We start from the raw sequence: 12067 nt of genomic DNA, 5'->3' as shown, positions 1-12067 counted from the left end.
ATGTGATACCTTGTAGTCTTCAGCGAAAGTTTTTCCTAACAGTGGAAACTTGCAGATTATTCTTCTTGTCTAAGGCTTTTCCATGGGCTTTGTTTACCTTTCTAGATCAATTTCTGTGTTCGTTAACTTTTCAAGATCTAAAGAACTAATTGTCTAGCATGACTTTCTGAGTTTCTTGTGTTCCTGTATTCGCAGTTGATCAGAGAAACTTTTTTACCATATAGGACCATGGTGCTACTTGAGAGTTGGAATACAAGAACATATATACTCATTGAAATTAGTCTCTATATTTCTGGAAGAAATTATTTCACCAAAGCAAGGAATTATCGGAAGCTTGATATATACCCTAAATACATTGTGTTCGTGAGGATGTTGTAGAAATCATGGGATGTAGTGGGTCCCAGCCCAATTTCACAACATTTCCAGTATGAATGCCCAGCTGAACAATGCACCATCTTCCCTACTCAGAGTTATGATACTGTGAACTCCTGGACTCAATGTTTCTCCACCAGCAGTTCTATGTACTATATTTTCATGCTGTTTGTAGCTCTCCAGCACAAGGTGTACGTGAGAGTAAACTCCAAAAACTGTCAATTTCATTGTCAAACTCTTAAGATGTTCAGAGCTCTGAGTGGTATTTTCTTCACTTCCCAGTACAATGGGATAGCAGATAGCAGATGTTTTGTTTTCATTTCCTGGAACTTGTGGCTTAGTGTGTCAATTCATTTGAAAGAGTAATTTTGTCTGATTTCTTTTTCAAGTGACTGTGCTTGAGTGTCAGTGGCACGCTGCTATGACAGTGACACATAGCTATTTAGGACTGGCTACATGTTTAAACATATGCACCAGAGCTTTTCAGTTGCTGATGATCAATTGGTTGTTAGATTTACTTCCCCAGGCAGAATGCTCAGGAATTGAAATGAACTCTTCATTCACTATGGATCTTGAGAGCGGAGAGCCACTTCAGGACATATTGCCCTTGAGTACAGTGTGTTTCTATTGCAGAGCATCCCAGCCCACATAAAGCCAGTGGATCATTTGTAACTGAAGCACTTCTGTTTTATTCTGAATAAGGGATTCTGTGGGAAGCAAGAGAAAACAATTATGGCTTTGTATGGGAAATAATAGATACATAAAGCATTAGGCATAAGTTTTAAATTAATGAAGGTTACAGAGCTTTCAAAAGGCTAGCTTCTCCAAGGCCCTTCAGAGCTGTAGGATGGCTCAAGGACCTTTCCCCATCCTCTGCTCCACACCCTATGATTATGAATGTGTGTTTCCTACAACCCTACAAGTCATACTCTGTTCCCAGTTTGCCTCACTGTAGACCCCTAAGCTGGTGAATTTGTGGGAATGAGACTACTAGAGACGTTGCACTGTCTTCATCTTTGGAGATTTTCAAGACCAGACTGGAAAACTGCCTGAATAACTTGATCATACCTTGCTGCTGAACCTCCTTTGAGCAGGAGGTTGGAATGAAGACATCCTCAGGTCCTTTCCATTGTCACTTATCCTGTGATCCTTTGATTACACTGACTCCTGGAGAGGAAGGGCAGCAACCACCCTGCTGTCCCACTGAGCACCCTTGAAGGCAAATGGCTTTACACACCACCGGCTGCATCAGCCAAGGGCCAGGTATTACAATAAGGCCCTCAGCAAGCAGGGCCAGTGAAGTGCAGGTTGTCTGTCAAAAAAACCAAAAATACCTTTTTTTCTTGCTTTTGAGTGCTAAGGCAGTGCTTGGTTAAAGTGGTGTGAACACCCATGTATTGAATAAAAAGGTGGTAAGCTGGGCGTGTACTTGGGACAGGAAGAGAGGGAATCCCCTCCACAGCTGTGAAGCAGAAATCAAAATTTTCTGTGGCTGTTGAGCCTGGGTCCATCGTGGCCACTTGGGGGCAGAGTCCTTGTGATGAAGGATTGGAGTTGCCTGTCCAGCCTTCACTTTTCCCTGCGCCCATTTTACCATCTCCCTGCAGGGCTCAGAGTGGCGAGGTCTGTGCTTCCCTACTGAAAAGCAAATTGTATTTTTCCTTTTCATTGAGGAAGCTACCGGCCACAGTAATTGGTCAAGAACTCCGACACTGATTGTGCTAAATAGCAATGAAACTTGCCATGCATGGGAGAAGGGCATGATTCTTGTTATAGACTCTGCTTGAGGCTCTCATGGGCAGGACTGCTGCTGTTAGGGTTGCTGCAGTCAGGAGGGGCAGAATTGCTAATTTGTTGATCTTTAAATTAACACCAGCACTCATGGGCTTCTGATTCAGCCTGGGAACTGCATTAAATTTCTTAGTGACTAAGGTATACAGAACTTCACGCCTTCTGAAATTTGTATTAACTTTTCTTCCTGACTGAAGCAGGATTTATTCTGACAATTCATCTGTAATATAGCTCCTAACTACATATCCAGGATCTGTGAGATAGGTAGTTTCTCTCTTTTTTATTTATTTTTTTTTTTTTTTTCGTGTAGCACAAACCAGTCCTAATAATGAGGTTGTCTCATGAGATTTTCCCTTCTAGCATATAATTAGCATATAACTTGTATCCTGGTGTTAACCAACTAACCAATTGTGATGCACAACAACCTAGCTGCACTCAAGTGGTATAAATGAGATCTGACTATAAAGACATAAGTTCATGACTACACCAGTTGCCCTCTTGGAAGAGACATAATCAGGAAAGTATTTGTAGCTTGTTTGGGTGCAATATAGGACCTGAAAAGAAGAAAGAGTATATAACCCCATGTGAAAGACTGGCAATTTAATGCCATCATCAAGTACTCTATAGTACACAATTTAAGATACATTAGGAGTAAATAAATCTTTCTCCACATTTGTAAGAGGATGTGTGTGTTTATGTGTTCTCTGTGTAGGTGCATAGAGCTCTAAATAGTCACTGGCTAAATTTTCCAAGATGCTGACGTTACTAATGCTGTGTTTCTTACTGTCTACTCCAAAACTTTGAGACCTAGTACTCTTGTTTTTCTTAATTTCTACTGAGAAATTTAATTAGAGATAATAATGAAGCCAGTTTTGCTTTTTTTTAAAGAATCAGTTTCTCTTTACAATTTTTGCTCTATAATAGTTGGGTTTCAAAAGAATTTAAGAAATGTTTAAAAAGGTGTGTCATAAAAGATTTAAAAAAGTCAGAGAATCTCTGTTGGTCCTAGGTTTTACAGAAGCTTGCTTTTGCAAATACTCAGTTCAGCTGGATGTTACAGGCTTTGGTTCTAAATATAATGTCCTAATTAAGCTCTATGCTTTGGTTATCCAAGTGGAAGTACCTGGATACAGTGAAGATTTTAATGCCAGAAAGGAGCATTAAATTGTCCAGCCTAAATTACTGCATTATACAGAACATCACATTTCACTCACTCACCTCATATTGTTTGTTTGTGTATGACTTAAAAATAGACACCTTGGTAAAATTAGAGGAGAAGGAAGCAGTCACCTGGGTAAGTGATTTTCACATCGTGGTCCTCAGAGCCACTGGTATCTCAGTGGGAAATAGTTGTTATTCTTCCTGTATTAAGGCTTCCCAACAGTCAGAGCTCATCACAGAGGTTATTTTTGACCATCTAAATCAACTACGAGCAACTATAAACTATCTCTTTTCACCCCAGATGGCTGCTTCTCAATTTGTTTGGTTTTTGGGTCAAGTCTTTCTATAGTAGATTTCAATCATGATCATATGTACAGATAACATGAAGGCTGGAAGAGCACAGGAAAAAATAGAACTAAGCAGCAATATGACCTGCAGAAATTAGAGCAGAAAGAGGTGTTGCTAATGAAGGGTAAAGTGGTGCCAAGGATTTGAAAATCTTATACTTGGGGAGAAAAAGTGAATGGAAAAAGTACCTGGTTGGAGGAAGAAAATGAAGCAGCTCAGCCTCTTTTTTGTGTTTGGGATGGGTAGTTTATGAAAATGAGGAACTGTATCCTTGGGAGAAACACTGGACATCCATTGATAGTCATCTGTTCCCATACTGCAACCCTGACTTTGTTGAGTCATTGATAGATGTGTGTTAGAAGGTATGACCAGGAGCTCTGGCAACCAAAATGAGCCCATGGAAGGATGGAGCTGGGGTCTGTGTCCCCAAAAGCATGGGTCTCTTCTGTCTGGGGCTACAGGAGATGCTGAGGGTAAAACGTAGGTGGCAGCATTTCAGGGACGATACTGCTCAACGATGCACTAAGCTTGGGTAGCACATGTTCAAATCCTGCTCTGTTAAATGCTCATTGTTGCGTTTTATGGAAGGAGGTGACGCTCAAAAATTGGAGGAGATCAGGAGGAAACTTTTAGGTACACTGATGGAGCCTGATTTTCCCAGATACACACGAGTCATGCTGTTCACATACGAAAGGGTTCAAACCCTCTGTTTTCCATATAAACTGTACGTGGGATCATGAATTCACTGGGACAAGCTCACAGAAGTAGAGTTACTTGCAAGTAGAAACATTTACTGTTCATGCACTTGGAGACCAATTTCAAAATATATCCCCATATGCCAGTTTCCAGTATGATATGAAATTTTACAGCCAAGTCATTAGGTAATTATATGTATGGAAATATTTCACACCTTACTAGATCAGCTCGAATCTACCAATTGGAAGAGAACAAACTGTTGGATGCTTTACATCTAAGTGTTAAAATATCTCCTGTTTTAAGAGTTGACTGAATTCTCTTTTATCCTTTCATGCTTAGAGCACAAGCATGGCTTAGGTTAGACCATTTTAATGGGATAATTTTTTTTAAGGAGATGGTTAATTGGTTCATATTTCAAGGATGTTTGAAAGTTCCCTGTTTCATATAATCTACAGTTGTCTTGTCTGACTGTTTGGCTACTGGACTAAACCTCAGTAGGGAGAAAACTTGCAAGTTCCAGTGCAGCCTGTAAACACAAATCAAGTTTGTTTTGTGCTCAGAGTGAGTTAAAGTTTTAGACACAGTTGCAAGTGCGTTGGAGACTTTCTCTTTAAGATGTTATATCCACCAAGACTTTAATAGTTGGGGGAGGGTTGGTTGCTCCCTGACCACATATCTGATTCACTATGGATTTTGTAACTTTGGTAGCAGTGACCTCATTTTGGCAAAATAATGTGTGTCATTTACTGAGCCTCTTGCTGCTTTAGCAATCACAAGAATATTAAGGTTATAACCTGAGTAATTTATGGAAGAGAGATGACTCTTAAATATCCTTTTATTTTCTTGGAAAGGCTTATTTTATTGAAAACACATTTCAGCTCTGAGTGAGAATGAGAGATCCTCAGCAAAGCACCCAGGGGGAATTGTGCTGTCCAGTGTGTTGAAAAGGTGAATTGTAATGTATGGGTGTCTAGACGTTTCCTCTTGTTGCTGTCAACAGTCCAGTTGGCTGTATTTTTTTTTCCAGTGAATAGGAGCATTGATTTTCCTCTCTCTTTGGCCAGAGCTTTCATTTTACATATCTTTCCCCTTCTGTGTCTCTTTCTCTCTCCCTCCCTCTTTCTTCTCTCTCTCTCTTCCTCTATCTGTAAGAGAGGGAAGACTTTAAGAGCTGACAGCGAGCTTTCTAACTCAGAATGATTCATGTAAGACACCTGAAAGGCAAGCTCTGCACCAGCATCACTGCAAGAAAGGTAGGGCTTTGGGGGCTAAGCAGTCTGTAAAACTGAGCAAAGCATACCGAACATGAGATAAATGGATTAAGTCTGTGGATCTGTCAAAGATGCAAAAAGTTTGGAAGAGAACTTAGGGAGTTTTTAAGCTCTGTTGTTTGGGGTACTTTCTTTTAATTAAAACTCTGATTTATTTTTAATAAGTGTGAAAAAAAGGTGCCCCTCTGTAGCTTTCAATAATGTATATAATGTGGGGTTTTCTTTCCGTGGATGGTAAACTATAATTATACCACTTTTGTGCTTCACAGACCTGCGTGCACGTGTAAATATGCAATTCCCTTTTTGTTCCCCTGACTGATTATTTTCTGTTATACTTTCTGAAAGTTCGCCTTATCCAGCTGTTATTTATATTCACTTCCTGAATCTGAATCTGACCTAGTAATTCTGAGTGATTGTAGATGTGACGCATGAGCTCTCGCACACACCTTAATGTTTCAATCATGCACTTCAAGCAATATGTGTTTGTAGGAATCATGCTCTTAATAAAAACCCTTACAACCCAAAGCAGTTGTTTTGGCAGAGAAGTGACAGCACTTTGATAGATGGGCCTGATAGTTGTGTGTGTTGTGCTTGCTCGGAGTTAGTAGGAAAGAGGAGGGAGAGAGTGAGCGAGAGGGGGGAGAAAAAAAAAAGACAGGGAAGGAGAGAGCGAGAGGGAGAGAGATTGAGAGAGAGAGAGAGAGAGACTTGGCAAAGGAAATCTTATGGGTATACTGAAACAGCAGATCAGAATTGTGAAACCAGAGCCAGGGCTGAAATGTGATGCTTTTGCTCTTTTGTGCTTGTTGTGGTTCTCATCTTCCCATTTAGAAGGCTGCATACCATTCAACAGAATATTTTGATCACAGATTGAACAATGCAGCAATCAAGCCTGATAAGCCACCTGGAAGTTTTGCTTGAGACGATTTCTAGTGGGTTTTCTGATCCCTGTGAGCATCATGACTGCCTTTAGCATTGTGGAGGAGGACTCGAGTTTCTTATGAGGGCCCCACTTGGAAAAGCAGGCTGTGCAGATTCAAGCCTCCGGTTCTGTTCATGCTGTTCAAAAGCCTTTCCTCACCCTTGCTGATTTGTTTTTATGATTTACATACACTCCTGTGGAGATTTACAGAATGGATTGTCTGTGCATTGTCACGACCAAGGTAGGACTGGAAACATTGCTGTTATGTGTACATATTTCTCTGCTATTTTTCTGTTCCTGTAATTAAATAGATTGAGCATGTACTGTGTCAGGTTGCAAGATAAAGTGATAAATAAGCTTTGCTTCAGTGAGCATTTTGTTCTCTTTTTCTGTAGATTATGCAGTTTGTTTCTATATCACTTCCTAAATGATATGTAATTTACTTATTTTTCCTAGCAAAAGGAAAATGATTTAATATTTTATCTTAGCCTATGCTTGTGTCTATTAATATCTCTAGCTACTAGAGCACTTTCAGAATACATGGTATAATGCACATATTTTATCAGCTTATCAGTTTATTCTGTATAAAGAATAAAAAAAAAAAGGGGGGGGCATTATATGGGTCCTAGGAATTTAAAGAGGCCAATCAGATGTAGTTTAGATAGTCATGATGTTTCTGATTGGAGAGATATGAGTTTCTTGTGGCTTATTGTGGCTTTTGGGGGGAGAAGCATAGCTTACTTTGCATCTCTAGGCCTGAGGTCCTAGATGCCCTGGTCCCCATTCAGCACTCTTATACTGATGTTAGATCTAACCTGACTGTTTGGGAATGGTCCTTCTAAATAATTCCTTCCAAACGTGATTCTAAACAATTTTTTATCCGCAATAACGGTGGCAGTGCTAGGGACTATAGGCTTAAGGACGCTTCCCAACTTAAAGATCTAGGGTAGGGATAAGCTGAATGATTCTTTGAGATGTCCCCAAACTTAGCAAACTAACTTAATATTAAATAACAGGGAGATAATCAGAGAACTCCCTTACTGTTGTGACAGGGCAGGCAGCTCACCGCATGTTTGTAACCGCATTTGCACATGGTGATAGTATTTATAAGGAGCAGTTACCAGGGGAAGTCCAGACATTGGGGTTCAGCACAGTTGCTTCTTGTTCAGGTTTATTTTTGATGAATTTCATAATTTCCATAGGACTTGCAAAATGCCTGGGATAGCCAGAACACCTGAAGACTGCGTAAATGATAAGGCAAGCCAATGGTTAGCACTGCTGTCATCATTGCTGTTATTTTTTGTGTCATGGCCATGCAAAATAGGGACCCCAATCCGTGACACAGTGAAGGGCGGGAGGAGAGACCCCGAACACCCATGGGCAGCAACAAGGGGTGCTAGGTGGCCGCCACAGAGAGCAGGGAGCATGGTGGAGCCGTGGAAACAGATGCGAGCTGTCATTCCCATCTTGTCAGTGCAGAAAACCATATGGGAAAAGAACAGGAGGTGAATGAAGCGTACACTCCTTCTGTGGCCTCATTCACCTCCTGTTCTTTCCAGGTCCTTCTGGCTCCCACAAGCCATGCTGGATCTGAGAGTACATCCTCAACCTGCCCTGGAGCAGAGCGGAGGCGCCCACGGGTGCCCATTGACGCAATACCAGTGAAAAGTGCTCAGCGGTGGTGGTGCAGCACTGCTGAACAAAGCTCGATGCAGGATCATGCTAAACATCCAATTTATACTCCCACATGTTGCTCTTCAATTGAAAATAAGCTGGAAGGTTGAAAAAAAGAGCTGTGATTAGCCCTACTTCTGTGTGTCCAGTGGTGCAGTGGGGACCTGCAATCCCAACGATCCTTAGCCTTGAGAGTTTGGCAAGGATGTGTGTAGTAACTGGAGTTGGGACAGGGGAATAAGTCTACTTTTAAGATGGTATAATTGGGAGAAGAACGTGGCCCAGTGCCTTTTTAATATATATCAAGAGATACCACTTTACTTATTTTATGAATTGGTGATGAAAGTTTCCACTGAACATTTTCTCAGGGCCTTACGGGCATTAACAAATGTAGACTCACCGTCATCTCACTACTGCTGCTGCTCTGAGCAGGGCTCCCAACTCCATCTACACACAATATTTTTCCTCCCAGCTTTTCTGCCTCTTGAATCTGCCACTAAATGATTGAAATGATCTGAAAGTCAAGCATACGAGCCTCAAATATTCAACTCCAGATATTTAGTCTTTGCTGCCAACTTTGATGTTGGAATGAGATAGGATTGTGAATTGTAGGTGACCTGCTATTTGGATGCATGTGGGAACACCATATTAACATATGTAATTGAGCTGAATAATGGCAAAAATCTAGTTTCGGAACACTTTCATATTGCAAAGGCTTGAAGCCAAATAAATTACAGTTGATGTTCTCATCTAGTTTGGTGCCATATTTAAATAGCTGCATCAGTGACATTATATCGTGTTGATCCATAATCTGCTCTTACGTGCTTTATTGTGCATTGGACTAACTCTACTTCCTTTAAACCTACAAAATTTTTATGGCATCAGTTTATGCCAATTTTCAGCAATATAAGAAGAGCAGACCTTTTTCAGAACATTTGAGATTTTTTAAAAATTCATTTCAATAAACATGACTTCTACAGCGCAACAGTATGGTCATTTTTGGCCTCAGATCTGTTAATTACCCTTATTTGAATATCCATTTGTCTGATTTGTGCAAATAATTGACATTCTCATTCTTGTAAAAGTGGATCTTAATGTCAAGAGGGAGTAAATACATCAGTTTTATTCTCCAGATCTTATAAATAATAAAAAGGGAGAAAAAGATGATTTAAACTGCAAAAGATGAACACTGTTCAAAAAGTTGACATTTTTAACACATGATCATTAAATTTAGTCTGGAATGTTCAGTATTTCCAATCTATAGAAAATGACATAAATGTTGTGGTGGAGTGAATATGCCCTTGTAGATTATGTACGATGTTCTAAATATCCTGCTTTGAACTCTATATGATGAAGGACGCCATCTAATAAAATTAATTTCTGATGTACCTTGCCAAATCTTAAATCCTACTGACATTATTTTTTCAGCCAAAGTGTAAGGGATATTTAAGATAGAATTAAGATATTAATTTGTACAAATTCTTCCTCTTCTTTTTTATTTCCTTCATGTTTCCATGCATTTCTGAACACAGGACTTAGAAAATACTGAATCAGTCAAGGAGGACTTCTTATGGTCTCCTAGTTTATTTTAATTGATCGTGTTCCCAGCATAGTTTCTTTCTTTCACTGTCCCATAAAGCATGTTATTTTGTGACATTATTTTATCATTAGGAAGAAATCAGTATAAATAAAAGCTTAGGTCAAGATTCCATCCCAGTGGGAGCACCAGGAGTTTTTGAGAAGGAAGAACATTCCCACTGTGCCTCCCAACAGTCAGAGGCAATATGCTGTCCTCTCCTCTAACTATCAGCTCTCCTTCCATCCCTCTGCCTTTTACAGAATTATGAATACAACAGGAGTTGCCGCTGGTGAAAAAGAAAATAGATAGCTCTATGTTGCCCTACAAGATTCACTAAAACAGGGGCTGCTTCATTGAAACTCCCAGTTCTTGGTGTCAGGTGGCTTAGAAAAGATGATCAGCTTTCACTGGAAAAAAACCCAAAAAGCTTTCTGGCCGTTGTTGCTACAAAGGAGAGCTCAGAAGTGCAAACTCTAAACATCTAAAACCCAAAAGGCGAATGAAGGAAAATCAAAACGTATTTTTCTTTTTTAAATCTCATGATTTCAAGGTGTCAGATTCAGGCTTTTTGATACTTGCAGCTGGCAATCACAGCAGGGAAAAAAAAAAAAAGACGATTGAATAATACCACAAGTGGCCATCCAGTCCTCTGTCACAAGCAGAGCTAGCTAAAGACCTTCTCCTAGGATAGAGATTTTAAAACTTCCTGGACAATCCAGTCTAATGTTTTATTATCCTTAACATTAGTAATGGCCCTAAGAAGTGTCAATGTTGGTTGCCACTGATGTCACCTCTTGTTTTGTTTGGGAGCTGTATTTTGAGTTTTGCTTAAAATACCAGATGCTATCACCTGAAAGCTTCTGTGTTTTAAGAAGAGCTTGCAAAGTGTACATATAGACTAGACACCAAATAAAATAATCCCAATGTATTCACAAAACCTAAACCTCTAGCTGTTTGCTGCCTGAATCCCAAGTTCACAGCACTGAGCACTGGCAGCAGTAGGGTTCCTGTGACCCAGAGCTGTGTCCTCCAGCTTGTAAACTGGAGAACTGTCCACCTTCAGACCCAGGGAGAATGCCCAGCTTGAACTTGTTGGTTTTGTTAGCTACAAAAATAAATTTCCATCATCAAAATGTTGAAAATTCTGCAAAAATTATTCTTTCTTAGAGGTTCTTGTTGCCAGCTTTCACTTAACTCTGTAGTGGTTTAAGCCAGATCACTCACTACACAGGTTCCATTCTTAAATCAAGTGTCACTGACCTCTGTGGGAAAATATGATTATTCATGTGAATGAAAAAAGATCTTGTACATTTGGGGTTTTTATTTTAGAGTTAATGACTCAGTTCATTCTGCTAGTGAAGAAGCTTGGGGTTTTGTTTTTAGTTTTTTAGGTTTTTTTAAATTCTGTGTTAGTCTAGTTTGGTAAATTAACAGTATGTCTTCATGGCTGTCCATCTAGCACCTTTTCTAAGGATTTAGTTCAAGTGTTTAAAAGAATGAAATAAAGATGGAAGGAAAAAACTGTTTTGCAATGGTGCTGGGAAGCAGGGTGATATGCTTGTTTATGTTGTTAATCCATACCAAGGTTGAATGTGTACAATTCTGACTGGAAAAGTTGCCAGGAACCAGCAACATCTGTCTATCTTATTTTCTTCTGCTCATCCGGCAATGTATTTGTAACAGGGACCACCAAAGTATGTACTTAAGGGAAAACTCTGACACATGTGTGAGCAGAAGTCTCAATATGGACAATGGTCATGGAAAATAAGAAGCTACTGTGGTCAAGTATGGGACCAACATCTGGCTTAGAGACCCTGGGTATGGTATGACTCTTCTGTAGGTCTCTCCTGATCCACACTCTCATCACTCCACTTTGCAGCATGAATTTAAGAGTAAAGCAGAGAAGATCTATAAAATTGACCCCTTGTCTTTTTGTCAGAATTAGCTTTCCTTTCTCCATAGTTCCAACATGGAAGACAAGTCAAAATTCAGAGCTCATCCACTTCAATAGCATCTATGTGAATCTGAGTGAGGAGCTGCTGTGACTTGGTTAGTTGAGTTTGAAACAACCAGTCTACATTAAGTATGTCATTATAAATCCCTGTTGATAGTGCGCCACGCTTGGGAAAGATAGGGGCAGATCTTGTATCCCTCATTCAGCATTTAGCCAGCACAATTGACTCCCACTGCCAACCCAGTTGATTTAAAGGTGGTTTTTAGAACTTGGCTGAAGAACTGAAAAATGTGAAGGTG

At 39.9% G+C, this 12067-nt stretch overlaps 1 protein-coding gene across 13 annotated transcripts in view; it reads left to right on the top strand.

The window, feature by feature from the left end:
* DLG2 (discs large MAGUK scaffold protein 2) overlaps positions 1 to 12067 on the top strand; it is a 1053560-nt gene that overhangs the window by 151162 nt on the left and 890331 nt on the right. For 2 of the 13 annotated variants that reach the window (XM_074816360.1, XM_074816356.1), the window contains exon 1: positions 6602 to 6802. The exons of the other annotated variants lie outside the window; for them this stretch is intronic. In XM_074816360.1, the coding sequence (XP_074672461.1) occupies positions 6773 to 6802 (30 nt within the window). In that variant the 5' untranslated portion in view covers positions 6602 to 6772. Of the gene's footprint in view, positions 1 to 6601; positions 6803 to 12067 lie in introns of those variants that run through there. 13 annotated transcript variants of the gene reach the window in all.

Source organism: Strix aluco, chromosome 2 (assembly GCF_031877795.1).
Source record: "Strix aluco isolate bStrAlu1 chromosome 2, bStrAlu1.hap1, whole genome shotgun sequence".
NCBI classification, from domain to species: Eukaryota; Metazoa; Chordata; class Aves; order Strigiformes; family Strigidae; genus Strix; species Strix aluco.
Note: the sequence above shows the minus strand (reverse complement) of the source record. Positions and strands in the feature narration are given on the sequence as shown.